This window comes from Heloderma suspectum, chromosome 9, assembly GCF_057233095.1.
Source record: "Heloderma suspectum isolate Gila_16-S chromosome 9, 16-S_ref, whole genome shotgun sequence".
Classification (NCBI taxonomy): Eukaryota; Metazoa; Chordata; class Lepidosauria; order Squamata; family Helodermatidae; genus Heloderma; species Heloderma suspectum.
In genome coordinates this window covers 1,717,226-1,730,994 of record NC_139466.1, presented here as the reverse complement: position 1 = coordinate 1,730,994, position 13,769 = coordinate 1,717,226, and the positions used below count along the sequence as shown (strand labels likewise).

The following is a 13,769-nucleotide window of genomic DNA, read 5'->3' as shown; positions in this document are numbered from 1 at the left end:
AGTTACACGATATATAGACCATGATGAGCACTAGGGGCATATCTAATTAGGAGTAGTTCTAATTAAGAAGAGGGAGACTTCCGGTCAGAGCCAATGTCGCCCTTGCTGCTTCCCGCGGGGTCTCCGCGGGACGCTATCTCAAACAGCTTTTTAAAAGGTTGAAAAACCTTTTTATCTCTCCCCAGAATTAAAAGGGGAGGCGGGAGCAGCTCTGGATGAAGTTTTGGAAGAACAGCTTTCTCGACGTGGTAGCAGGGGAGCTGTACTCCGGGGCTAGGCTGCCAGAGCTTAATCATTGCTCAAAGCTGTTTGAACTTCCTAATTAATTAGAAGAAACTACGGCTGACGTGCTCCATTGTAGTTTTTGGATTAAGAAATGCCAACATCTGAGGAATGGATTAAGAAATATCAATAATATTTGAGGAACTGCAAGATTTGTTTGAAGAGAAGGATGACTAAACTAAGGGGGAAAAAAGGATCTCTGGCCACCCACCCCCACACCTCCCTTGGCAAAGGCTTCAAGAAGTGGAGATACAGAGGAGTTACTTGCTTTGATAAAAACTTTGTCCTTGCAATTTGCGGAACAGGCTAAGTGGCTGGACACCATCCAAAATTCCATCACTGCCCTGCAAGGGACTGTGGATTTAATTAACGCTTCTTGGCAAAAAATGGAGGCGAAGGTTAACGAGTTGCAAGATCGGCTGGCAGGGAATGAAAGTACGTCACAAGCTTTTTTCAACAATTTTTCTGTCAGAATTTCTCAACTGGAGGCATTAGCGCGCAGGGCAACTGTACATATTATTGGTATTAAATATTTACCTACTGATGTAAATCTGTCTGCTTTTGTAGATAAGTTCCTGCATGAGATACTCCCTGTGCCATCTGATTATCCATTTGATATTGAGCAGGCATTCCGTGTGTCAAATGCCAAAGGGACTGGTTATACGATTACAGTCCAATTTGCAAAAATCTCCACAAAAAATTATATCCTGCGTTTGGCAAGAGAGGCTGGAAACCTTTTTTTGAAACTTGATAATGTTATGCTATTTCCGGATTACATCAAAGAAATTGCTGGTAAAAGAAGGCAACTTACCAAGGCGAAAAATATGGCAAAAGAAATGAACTTACAGTATCACTTAAAATATCCTGCTACATTTTGCATTTTTTCTGAAGGTAAGATGAAGAAGTTTCTAAATCATGAGATGGTGGAGGCGTGGCTAAATGGAAAAGCACGTGAGATTTCTATTCCAGCACCATGAACTGGAATCTACAAACATGTTTTGCTAACTGACTATGTTTAGCCTGGAAGATACAGGCTAGGCCAGAGATGTTTTTTGTTTTTTCCCCCTTTCTCTTTTCTTTAAATCCTTCATGATATACTGTACAACGTATACACTCATTTATATATCTAGTACAAAATATATTAGTGATTGTTGTGAGGTTGATTTTAAGCTTTATTGTTATAAAACAATATAAAATTTATTAGTGATTTGTTATTATGATGTATCCTTTTAAATCTCTTTTAATTGTTATTACCATTATTACTAGTTAGTAAGATCTTTGGCTGGTTAAATTGTTAAGCTTTACTACTATATGTTAGCTGAAGGGCAATATATGGTTACTGGAAATGAATTGTAGGCCTGCTTCCTTGCTATAAGACTGATGATATGATACTGAAATATTAGGTTGATTATTTATGCTGTACTGAATTGCAGTATTGCCAATGTTATAGGTATAATTTTTAAGCAGAATGGGATTTGAAGTTTCTGTGTAATGGAGTTTAAATTTAATTTTCTTTAAATAATTCTTTATATATTTTTTCATTTTTTTCCCTTCCTTCTTCTGTTTTCTCTTTCTTTTCCGTTATTGCTGTGTCCTCTTAAGAATACTATATTGTTAGGAAATTGTAGTTATAGATTAGGTTGTTGGTATTGTTTATTTAATTTATAAAGTTAAAAAATAGAATAAAAAGTATTTTTAAAAAAAATTAAGAAGAGGGAGAGAAAAACCACACAGGGCGACATACTTCCAGAGCTCTGGAAACTCAAGTCCCTGGTAACAAAATTTATTGTCATGATTGAAGACAAGAAGTTTTATAAATGTACTCCAGCAACCTGGTGATAAAATAGTGAATATTCCATCTTTGTAGTTTATCATCATTTGGAACAGAGCAGGACATCAGGAAAGGCTGTGCTGTCTTTAACAATCCAACAAGGAGCAAACTCCACGCCATTGCGGGAGACCCTTCCCCAGTGCTCCCGGAAGCAGTTTCAGAAGGTCCACAGTGTATCCCAACATCGTCTGGCAGAGCAGCATCCGACGTTAAGAGAAAAGACAAGATTGCGGTGGAAAGCAGCACACTCATTTCAAAGCCCACAAAACAGACACCCACCATGTTAGAGAGTCTCCTAGGAAAAGAGCAGTTCCTTCAGCCTTGCGCCTTGAGATGGCTCAGCGCACCAGCAGGCTATGCTTTGGCCCATCCACCCGCTCCAGCTTCTCAAAATGCTTTCTGGCATTTCTAATGTTGATCAGTGTTGCTGCAGAAGCTGAAAGAGAAGACAAGACGGACGAGCAGAGCGTCCTCAAGTGGCACAAAACAGGGTGATGGTCCACAAAAGCAGAACTGGTGCCATTAAAAAACCCAGGGGACTGGAATGGCAGTCATCTTACAAAAAGCGTGAAGCGAGCTGAACTGACCCCTGTGCTCAGAGAAGCATCACCCTGCAATGTTACTCAGCCACCAGCAGAGGCCGAGCTAAACCCGCCAGGCTTCAGTCCTTGCAAAGCTAGAAAGGGAGAAGCTGAGCGCGTTCAGACTTACGTATGGAGGGGTCTGACATGACGACCATCACGTAAGTGTTTGATGTAAAGATATCAATGAAGGCTGCAAAGTTGGAGTTCCTGACCTCCATGCTCTGGAAAGATGCGGCCAGTTTACTGTGGGGAGGGGAGGGGAGGGGAGGGGAGAACATTAATTTGCCTCCAATCCATAGTTACCTTATTCTCAGTGCCTCAACACCCCCTAAGCCCCACTTTCCCACAAACACACCTGCCTTGGTTACCTAGTTTCTTCTCCCATTTAACCCAAGAGAAATGCAGTCCCACTGGAAATACCACACAAAACCCACCCAGATCCTCATCAAAACCAGTTCTACTGCCATGTTCAGTCAAGGCAAAGGAGCCCAGTGTGGGCTGGCCACGCTCACCCCTATGCAGTTTGCGTCAGGACAGATGCATTCATTATTGCAATGTACAGCCTGCCTTCCCACAAAGAGCACCCAAGATGACTAAACAATGGTAACAGAAAGACAGATCTACCCACAACAGGAGTGACACCAACATGCTCCAGACAGTGGTGGTGAAGGGAACTCTGGGCCTGCTCACACATGCGGCACTTGCCAAGGGGACCTTGCCACGAGTGGAGCACTGCTGCGACCCAGGATGGGCTTGGTCCCTGGCCCTGGTACTCAGCCTCTGGGAAGCAGATTCTGTCCCAAGGCGGGCTCTCAAGAGAGGTTCCAGCTCTGTAAGTAGCAGACCCAGGATCTGGCCCTGAAAGGGATTTCAAGCAGATGCTGCGTTGGAGTGGGTGGGGGGGAGAGAAGACCCTCATGCCACTTTCTAAGTGAGGAGGGGCCATCGGTCTGCGGCAGAGCCCCCGCTTTGCATGCAGAAGGTCCCAGGTTCAATCCCCAGCAGCATCTCCAGGTAGGGCTGGGAAAGGTCTTGCCTGAAACCTTGGAGAGCTGCTGCTGCCAGTCAGTGTCACCAATACTGGGCTAGATGGACCCAGGGTTTGACTCGGGATGAGGCAGCTTCCTTGGTTCCTAAAATTCCAGGACAAGGGAAGCCATCATGGACATGAGTCCTAAAGTGAACTGGGTAGATTTGGGATGGGCAACCTTTGCAGGGGAAGGGGCTGCACTGATGCTTGCAGAACCCTTCGGGGGCCACAAAAGTTTGGCAACCATGGATGCTGCCATGATGTATGCCCATGCTCTCCCTCCTCCGGCCAGGAATTGTGCTCAAGATCACCGTCTCCCCGCTGCTAATAGGACTGTGGGGAGACCCTAACCTCCCTCCCCACAGCAATCTGTTCCCTGCCACCCAGCTGATGACTACTCAGCTGGGCGGTGGAGAAAAATAGGCAGGGCACCCAGGGACTCCACAGTTCACGCAGAGAGTGGCCGAGGGCTACATGTGGCCAACGGGTTGTCCACAGGCGAGTTAGACTGGGCTCCTTCGCCACTGATTTCCACCTAGTCACAGCCAGGGCCCCTTCCACTGCCCCAAGTCAGAACTTTGCCAAAAAAGCAGGTGCAATTGACGCGTGCTCTCACCTGCAGCTCAACTTGAATTGTTTAATAATGTTGCTGATTTTCTCAAATCTGTGGATATCGCGCTGTTCTTTACACTGATAGTGGGAAATGACCTATGGGAACAGGTGTAGCCCATAAAAGGGCAGCTGGCATTAGGTTCCGAAGCAAAACAAAAATTCTACCGGTATGTCAGACACTCAGAAACTAGCGACCCAGAGAAAGAGTGAAGGCAGGAGGGTCATCCACGCGCCTCAGGGTGCCAAGGGCAGCATTTGCCACATGCTACCCGAGAAAACACCAATGGAGAAGGAATGAGATGGTCACTCCGGGACAAGAGGAAGCCCCAGAAGCTGCAACTCAGGTTGGTGGTGGTGGGGAGCTTTGCACTCCTCCTAGCAAGTCCAGAGCGCTTTGGCTCTTGGGTGGTATAGAAACGCAATAAACTAGTCTTTCTGAAAGCTCCGCCCCCCCAGAGCACCCAATGCAGTTTTGCACTCAGGCCCTGTGGTGCCACCCAGAGGAGCCGGGGCAAGCTGTGGCTCAGGCGTCAGGCTCGAATTTAGGGGAACAGCGTTCACATCCTGTCCTGGGTCACTCTATTCTCTGCAAAATGGGAATCACAGAGCAAAGCTTCTGGCTTCTTGTGAGGAGGAATGAGATCTGTTCTAGCAGGTGAAGTGGTCCGCTTCCCTCTCCTCCCCGCTGCAGCAATCCTGTAAGCCAGCACACACTGCATGTTCCACTTTATCAGGGCTGAAGGGTGGGTGGCCTTGGGCGAGTCCCTCCGCTTGCATCCAAGGTGGGTAGGGGCTCGGCCTGACAGGGAAGGGTCGTAGCGCAGCGGCAGAGCCCTGCTCTGCACGCAGAAGGACCCACATTCGGTCCCTGGCAGCATCTCCTGGAAGGGCCTGGAAAAACTGCCAGAAACCCTGGAGAGCGGCTGCTGCCAGTCAGTGTCGGCAATGCTAGGCTAGATGGATCAAGGGCCTGACTCAGTATAAAGCAGCTTCCTAAGTGGGGTGTGTCCTTGTCTTTGGAGACCTGCTTTCTGCTGTATGTACTGGGCCACAGTGAATACTGAAACAGGAGAGAGGGACCCCAGTTATTTTGCTCGGTCTCACCAGGAAAGTGGCTCTTTCAAACAGAAGAACTTCGTCGGCTTCAATGATCTGAGCAAAGTTCCTGAGGTTCATCTCCAGTTGCTGGACGTTGGGAATCAGCTGGTAGACTATACTGGACCAAGCCTGCCCAAAGATAAAGCACAGGAAACAGCTCAGCTGCCGCCAGCTCCCCACCAAGCCTCAACTGGGCATGGCAAGAGTGCAGCAAGAACCTACCACAACAGCAGGAACAAGACCCACAAAGAGGGGAGCATGGCAGGGCTCAGGCAGGAGCCAATAGGACAACCTGGAACTTAGAAGAGGCAGTTTTGCTCCAGCTTTCTTTTCTGTCCCCACTGTACCCGAGCCCACTGGGGTCTGAGGAAGTTGCTAAGAGGGCAGAACTCAGAGCCGAGTGCTCCAGCCAAACCAACAAGCTCCAGAGGTTCTGCTCAGCATCCATCCATCCATCCATCCATCCATTTGATTTATTAGCCACCCATCTGACCGACTACCCAGCCATTCTAGGCGGCATACAACACTAATAACATGAAATACAATGAATTTACATAATCAACTGAACAAAACAACGTAACAAAACAACACTGCTCTAAAAAACCCTAAACCACCCCAAATGCCCACCTGAACAGCCAGGTTTTTAAAGCCCAGCGGAAACTCATCAAAGAGGGGGCATGGCAGCGGTCACTAGGGAGGGAATTCCACAGAGTGGGGGCCACCACAGAAAAGGCCCTCTCCCTAGTCCTCACCAGCCTAGCTGTCCTGGCTGATGGGACAGACAGAAGGCCTACCGAGGCTGATCTCATTGAGTGGCATCCCTGGTGTGGTTGGAGGCATTCCTTAAGATAGACTGGGCTGAAACCATATAGGGTTTTAAAGGTCAAGGCCTGGAAAACAACTGGTAACCAGTGCAACTCCTTCAGCACTGGAGTGATGTGGTCTTGCCAACAGCTGCCTTTATCAGGCGGACCACCACGTTCTGCACCAGCTGCAACTTCTGAACCATCTTCAAGGGTAACCCTACACAGAGCGCATTACAGTTGTCTAGGCGAGAGGAGGCCAGGGCATGATGGTTAGGGAGGGAGGGGCGCAGCCGCCGTATCAGATGGAGTTGGTACAGCGCTGCCCGGCTTACGGCTGACACCTGAGCCTCCTCTCGGCGCCTCAGCAGTTGGACCTGAGAAGAGCAGTCTGTTCTAAAGCTCCGATCAGGCAGACTGGTCGGGGAGCCACAAGTCCTGCATACAAAACCGAAGCTTCCGTTGTAGGCAACTGAGGAAGGCAACATTGCACGGCACTTTCAAGGCTCGTCTGCTGTTGCACGTGCTGATGGCGGTGGGCAGGGGACTGTTTCACACGCGGCGCGTGGGGGTGGAAGCCTGCAGTCCACACGCATGTCATCCAGAGACAGGACATCCAGCACTTACATTTGAGACCTGCTCCTGGGAACCTGGTGTTTCTTGCCATGTAACAGGAACACCTAACGCTCCAGATGGTGGTACAGTAACAAAGCTACACATTATAAAATGAACAAAGCGTTCCCAGCAGGGGCCCAAATCTTCCCTGGACAGCCTCCAGGGGAAGAAAATCCCACCAGCATCAGAGGAAGCGTTTTTCATCACTGACCAAGCTTACAACCAACTCTCCCACGTGTTTCAACAAGGGGTGCATATACTTCACACAAACACCCAAACGCTGGAAACGTTTCCCAGAGGGGAAACATTCCATTTCTCCTCTGGTTTGCCACTATTTATTCTGGCCATGCAGAGGAGCATGGGCGCAGAGGACCCTCAGCCCCTGGAAGTCCTACTTGGCCCTCCCCACTTCTGTCCTTGAAATTTCAGGAGGTGGCACAGACACACAGCCAAGCATTTTTTGTAACCATGAGGGCGAGAACTAGCGCTTATTTTGAAATAAGAGGAGAGAGATGGGATGCTGTACTACACACACACCATGCTGGGTTTTAACCAGTTGTTTCTCATCCTGCTCATGCAGAGAACTAGATCATTTCCCCAGCTTGCTACACCACTGGAGTTACAACTGCCTTTCTGTTGTAGCTTAACAGCATCTCAGAAAAAACACACCCGCTGGGCATGGCAAGATGCCCACCATCCCTATGTAGAACGCAGGCAGCCAAGGTCAGCTTCAAATGGCAGAATTTTTGTGGTTCAACAGGAATCGCCAGGGCACCATAGGAGGCACTTTCCTGTGGGTTTATCTTGCAGCCCTAATGTAACATTTAAAGGCCTGCAACCATGACATCTGAGCCAACTGCATAAGTCTTCCCCCACATGGCACTGGCTTCCAATTTCATGGGAGAGAACAAGCAGAGGACCCTGACTGCATAAGAGCAGCTGTGCTGGATCAGACCAATCTGGCCCAGTATTCTGCTTGCACTGTGGCCGAACAGGTGCTCGTGGGAAACCCACAAGTACAACATGAGTGCAACAGCACCCTCCTGCTCATGTTCCCCAGTAACTGGCATACATAGGCTTACTGCTTCTGGTCCTGGAGGTAGCACATGAGGACTAGCAGCCATTGACAGCCTTCTCCTCCGTGAATTTGTCTAACCCTCCCTTAAAGCCATCCAAACTGGTGGCCATCACTGCATCCTACGGCAGCAAATTCCATAGTTTGACTATGTGTTGTGTGAAGGAGTCCCTCCTTTTGTCTGTCCTGAATCTCCCACTAATCAGCTTCATGGGAGGACCCCGTTGGGTTCCAGTATTATGAGAGAGGGAGAAAAAAGTCTCCCTGTCCACCTTCCCCACACCATGCATCATTTTATACACCTCTATCATGTCTCCCTGTACTCACTTCTTTCCTAAGCCAGGGTGGCAAGTTGCAGGCCAAACTATATGGATGGCCACAACTCCCATCCCCCGCACCACTGGCTGCACTGGCCAGGGCTGATGAGCGTTATAGGCCAGACTTCTGGAGCGCTGAAAGTGCCCACCCCTGTTCTAAGCTAAACAGCCCCAAACACTAACTTTGCCTCACAGGGGAGCTGCTCCAGCCCCTGGATCATTCGGGGTGCCTTTTTCTGCCCCTTTTCCAACTCTAAAATATCCTTTTTGAGCTGCAGTGATCAGAACTGTACACAGCAGAGCTGTAGCATTTGAGTGTTCCCAACGCTGAGAGACGGACTGGCCCAGAGACGGAGTGGCACAGTACTGCTGGGGAAAATAAGCAGTGGCTCCAAACCTACCCCTCCCATGGCTATACGGAAATACTAGGCCTTTATCCCATGCTGCCTCCACAGAACTGAGCCTGGTATACGTGATCCCCCAATAACAACGCTGCGAGGCAGGCTCAGCAGAGGGGCAGGCCCAAAGCCACTCGGTAAGCTTGGGACGGGTGGGATTTAAACCCAGGTCTTCCTGGTCCAAGCCCAGCATTCTAAGCACTACACCATGCTGGCTCTACAGTGCAGAGAACGGGAACAACCCAGGCGGTGAGAGAGGGCAGGCACAGAAGCGCACACCTTGTAGAGAGTTTCATCCCAGATAGACGTTCTAAAGCAAGCACACTCCAGCGGGCGGGACAGACGCTTCAAATCCTCTTCCCGTTCTTTGAAAATCTGAGGAGGAAAAAATGTGACAACCGCCTGGTAAGGATAAACCTTGCTGAGAAAGTGACTTGCTCCCGCTTTGAAAACTAAGAACAGAAAGTCATGATCGGGGGGGGGGGGGCGCGCGCGGCGGCGCCTGCTTGGGAAGGGGCATGCAGGCCAGGAGATGATGATGCAGGTCCCTGCAAGGTGGGCAAGCAGAAGGGGCTGCAGGCAGCAAGGGACTGGCACAGGGAAGGGGGAGGAAAATGGGAGGAGCCAACTGCATAAATCTGAATCGCATTCTACACTGCAGACAAACCTGCAAACTCAGAAAAAAACCCAGCTTCTCTGCCAAGATCACTTGGTTCCTGCAACTGAGAAGCGTACTTAATAAGTTTAATTCCCTTTATGCATGCAGTTGTTGGCATAGAATGTAGAACTTTTGGTCAGGTCAACAGTAGCAGAGGGCATGGAAGAAGAACGCAGGGAGCAGTGAGTTTTACACAACCAAAGAACACCGATGCACTAGGAAATATGGCAACAGGTGTGTGAATCCAGAGGCAAAGGGGAAAGGTTGCCCTTAAATTAGTCCAGACGGCTACCGTTCCAAAGATTACCCCTTGAAGTGAAAGCAGCTACGTCCCCATGTCATTCAGAGAGCCAGCTCAGGCCCGAAGGACAAGCATGCAGCCCAAGCAACTCTTCCCGCGCCACGGGCTCCTCACCAGATCGCGCTGGTCCTCCTGCACCAAGTCCATCTTGTGCACAAGGCAGAAGATCTTGGCATCCGACGAGTTCTGGAGAATGGCCTCCAGGCACGACTGGTAGTAGTGCATGTCTTTCTCCAGCTCCCTACTCTCCACATCAAAGACATAGATCAGGACCTCCACGTTGCGGAAAATGTTATCGCGCTGGCTGGTGAAGTAGTTCTCCATGAAGGTGTCCTGCCTGCGAAGGGGAAGAGCAACCCGCAAGAGCTGTTTGAGCCACATGTCGAGAAAGGCAGGAGCCCTTGTGAAAACCTGTTTTTTCGAGATCACCGCTCCCACCACCAACTCTGAGCCAAGAATGCTGCTTCTGCTCTGTTCAGTCTGGATGCTGGTGTCAGAACTACAGGTTCCAAGGCCCTCAATCTGAGATCACTGTCCATTTTTAGAACACTTCAGCTTCGGTTCAGTTCAAGGGCTGCCTGTGCCTCCTATTCTGCATCCCAAAAACACTCCTCCGGGAAGAGCCACTTTAGATGTCCACCCACTACAGCAGGGGTGCAGAGCCTTGAGCCCAGGGTCCCAATCCTGGGGTCCCAAATCAGCCCTCTGGGGTTTCCCAGAAGGCCACGCCCCCTTCTCTAGCCCCACTCCTTTCCTCCCATCCACCAATCGTTGGCCGGTGTCATGGCTTTTGTACAGTCCCCCCACCTCCCTATTCTAAAAGGTTGAAATGCCTCTCCTAAAGCTTAGTTAGCGTTAGGCAGCAAGAACTTTAAGCTGGTATTTTTGGCCCCGCCCCCTTTACCTTTGGCCCCGCCCACTACTGGAATACAGCCCCCAAGAGCGTCTCTGAAATGGAACTCAGCCTTCTGGCTGAAGCGGGTTCTGCACCCCTGTATTGCAGCCATTCTTTTGAACATCTTAAGGCAAGCATGTGAGAAGTACCTACCCGCCGCAGTCCCACAAGTTTAACACCAAGTTGCCCAGAAATCGAACATGTGAATGCTCCACATCAACTGGGGAAAAAAGCACAAAGAAGGGGAACACTGGTCACTATACTGCAGATGTGTGAAACAAAGATCAGGAGCACCAGAACAAGCTTTCAGGAAGGCACGGAACAGCCCAACTGCACAACAAGCAGGTGCCTCACGGCGCTTAAAACCTGGGATAAAGAAGATGGGCAGACTCCACGCGGACTTTGTAGCTGGGCACATGCAGCCACCATTCCATCAGCCCATTTGCAAGAGACCCCCACCCAAAGTAAATCCCATCCCTATCCAACCAGGCTGCTGTTCCCTTTTGCTTGCACACCCATTCCTAAAGCCCTGCTGGGGCTGCAGAGGACTGGACTAATAGTCCTTGTCACTTCCTAGACATGAAGTTGTCTTTCAGAGTTAGAAAATGTCCTATAAAGCAGGTGGAGGAATGCCAACAGAACAGCAGTCCCTCCGACATTTCCCTGGACCTAAAACGGTGCTGTTTGCAGCTGCCCAAGCTAACCCATCTTCAGAAAGAAAGCCAGACACTACCAGGAGGAGTAGGGAAGGTGCCCACACTACCAATAAGCAGCTCTGAATTAAAAAGGTCTTACAGCACTTCAGATAAAGTGCTCTGACTAATCTCCCAACCCCATTCTCCCTGCGCCCTCTATGCCACACCCAAGGATAAACCAGCATCCTTGGCTTATCAGGGAAGCTCCATTAGAGCACAAAGAAGGAGTGCTGGAGCATAGCCGGATCCAGTGGAAGCAAAGGGGGGAGCCAAACAGCAAGCAGGAGGGAGCGGCTCTGGCTTCCCATAGGGAGACCTTTCCTCTCCATTTGCAGGAGGTGGGCAGGTGGTGTAAACCTTCCTTATTGCCCCAGTCCAGACTCCAGATCGTTTTGGCTCTGGGTTTCAGGAGGAACCCTGGTGAATTACCTAAATTTATAAAGGAACCTCGGAAGCTGCCTTCTACTGAGTCAGACCCTTGGTCCATCTAGCCCAGTATTGTTGACACTGACTGGCGGGGTCTCCGGCAGGAGTTTTTCCAGCCCTACCTGGAGATGCCGGGGACTGAACCTAGGATTGATTATCTCTCTCTTTCAAATGGACATTCTAATGAGCTGCAGCAGAACATAGCAGCCTCTGAGACCCAATTAGCAGGATTCTTACTTGTAGCTCCGAGGCGCCGCGTATCTCGTGCAATGTAGTTTGCAAAAATAATGGATCTCATGCTGGTCTTGCCAGACCCACTTTTCCCCATCAACAGCACCTGGTTAAGAGGAAGAGAAGAGGCAAACATGTCATGTTCTCAATATTTCCCTGAAAGATTTTGCACAGCTCTGGGAAGGAGTTTAGCTGGGGAGAGACTCTGAAAGCTCTTCAGGGACAAAGAAGCTCTTTTACTTGACACCTGCAGGGAAAACATCCCCCAGCTTTGTCCAAAGACAAGGCAGAGATCCCGTTCTTACCTTCTTCTTCATGGCTGTGTTCGGCATCCCACACCTGCAAAGAGAAAGCAGACAGTCAGCTGCCTGCTCAAAGTTCCACAGTCACAAGGCTTCGCGTCTCAACACCCACAGCTGTGGGAAGGCTGGCGGCAATGAAGCACTTCCTGCGCCAGTGGGGAACAGCTCTGCCGAGGTGAGGCAGGAGTCCTTCCCAGGCAAGCAGGAGCAAGCAGCACACACGCACGGCCCACTGATGGATATTGAAGCACAGCCTTACTCTCTTGAGGGTCAGTGCCTGTGCCAGGGAGGAGCTCGAAGGGACTTATTCACCGAGTTCTCACAGCACGCCTAAAGTGTCATTTCATAAGAAATTCTTGTCCCTCGGGGTACAGTCAATAAGCACCGCTACCAGTCAGGTTGTCCCTATGTCGTTTCAGTGCACTATCAATGTACAGGGAGAAAAGTGACAGAGGGTAACATAAGTAATCCTGAATAAAGGGGGGGATATTTGAAAATGCACCTTTGATGTTGAGCCAGTTCGACAGACACACTTCCTCTACTCCTGGTGCCCACAAAGGGCTTTCCGTTGCACAGTTTACACCAATGCCACAGAGTTGGCATCTTGCGGTCTACCAGGGTGCAGTTGCACCACCACATCTTGTGACCCAAGGCCACTCCGTGGGCCCACAGGAAAGCAGGTCTCCCAACTGAAGCCAGGAGCTTAGCTCCAGAGCTGCTTCTCAGCACTGGGTTGTTACCCCTTAACACACATTAACAAGCAGACAGCCCCTTCTTTCGCCTAGGATGCCAGTCACTACATGGAAGATGCTTCTACACAGTAATTAGCATGTTCCATGCAAACATCACCACATGTAACACAATGCATGTCTGCACGCATGACAACCTGCAACTCCCAGCATAGAGCACCTTCGGGAAAATGCGACTCACAATTTGGGGGATGGGGAGGAGAGAGAAAAAGAGCACCTTTCCCAGGCATGCACCTCCCCTATATGGAAGGAAGCCACATAGGAGCCCCTGGATAGGTAGCCTGGAAGGCGGGGGGAGATGAGGCCCAGGGCACAACCCCCCTCTCTTTTCGGGGCTCTGCCCCAGGCCCTCTTCCAGGGGGCAGGAAGTCAGAGCAGGCAAGAGTGCCCCTGAGCAGGTGCAGAGGGCTTTCCCTCCTCGCCCACGCAGCAGGAAGGCGAGGAGGGGGAAGGGGCTCTCCCCTGCCAGGCAGACATCGGCACCTTTCCCCCGAGGTTCAGCGCCGCCCCCTCCCACACTCGCCTCTTGGGGGAGGCTGCCCCGCCAGAGCAGCTGATACGGGGGCGTCCCTTGAAGGGGGTCCCGCCTCGGCTACGCTTCCCTCCTTCCAGGCGGCAGCCTCCCGCCCTCACCTCTGGCTCTGGACCGGCCCGGCGGCGGCGGCGTCAGGGAAGCGGCAGCCGCGGAGAGCAATGCCGCTCCCTCCTCCTCCTGCTCCGCTGCTAGGCCTCAAAGCCTCGGCCTCGCGTACGCCGCTCTCCGGCGCGGGTCTCGCCTGCTGCGGCCTCCCCCGGCCCGGGACAGCCCAACCCACGGCAGCGCCTCGGGACAGTCACGTGAGCCGCCGCTCCGACTCCCTCGGCCCG

At 50.8% G+C, this 13,769-nt stretch overlaps 1 protein-coding gene across 2 annotated transcripts; it reads right to left on the bottom strand.

Annotated features, from left to right (window-relative positions):
• Positions 1 to 2,049: 2,049 nt before the first annotated feature.
• Positions 2,050 to 13,763, bottom strand: LOC146338307 (ras-related GTP-binding protein A). Of its 2 annotated transcripts, XM_084813436.1 has the most exons (11): positions 13,536 to 13,763; positions 12,413 to 12,576; positions 12,157 to 12,190; positions 11,858 to 11,957; positions 10,653 to 10,719; positions 9,719 to 9,941; positions 8,925 to 9,020; positions 5,444 to 5,566; positions 4,344 to 4,435; positions 2,825 to 2,940; positions 2,050 to 2,549 (listed from the first exon to the last, which is right to left on the bottom strand). In XM_084813436.1, exons 3-11 carry the CDS (start codon positions 12,181 to 12,183, stop codon positions 2,452 to 2,454), a joined length of 942 nt encoding a protein of 313 aa, XP_084669562.1. In that variant the 5' UTR covers positions 12,184 to 12,190; positions 12,413 to 12,576; positions 13,536 to 13,763; the 3' UTR covers positions 2,050 to 2,451. The 2 variants fall into 2 exon arrangements, with proteins under 2 accessions (XP_084669562.1, XP_084669561.1); XM_084813435.1 differs by lacking the exon at positions 12,413 to 12,576.
• Between the last annotated feature and the right edge of the window lie 6 nt (positions 13,764 to 13,769).

Coding starts and splice junctions, on each gene's coding strand:
- LOC146338307 (XM_084813436.1), bottom strand. CDS start 12,183: ATGCCGAACACAGCCATGAAGAAGAAG. Junction 11,958..12,156: donor ACACAGCCATGAAGAAGAAG/GTAAGAACGGGA, acceptor CCTCTTAACCAG/GTGCTGTTGATGGGGAAAAG. Junction 9,021..9,718: donor AGGAGGACCAGCGCGATCTG/GTGAGGAGCCCG, acceptor TTTCCTCCTCAG/ATTTTCAAAGAACGGGAAGA.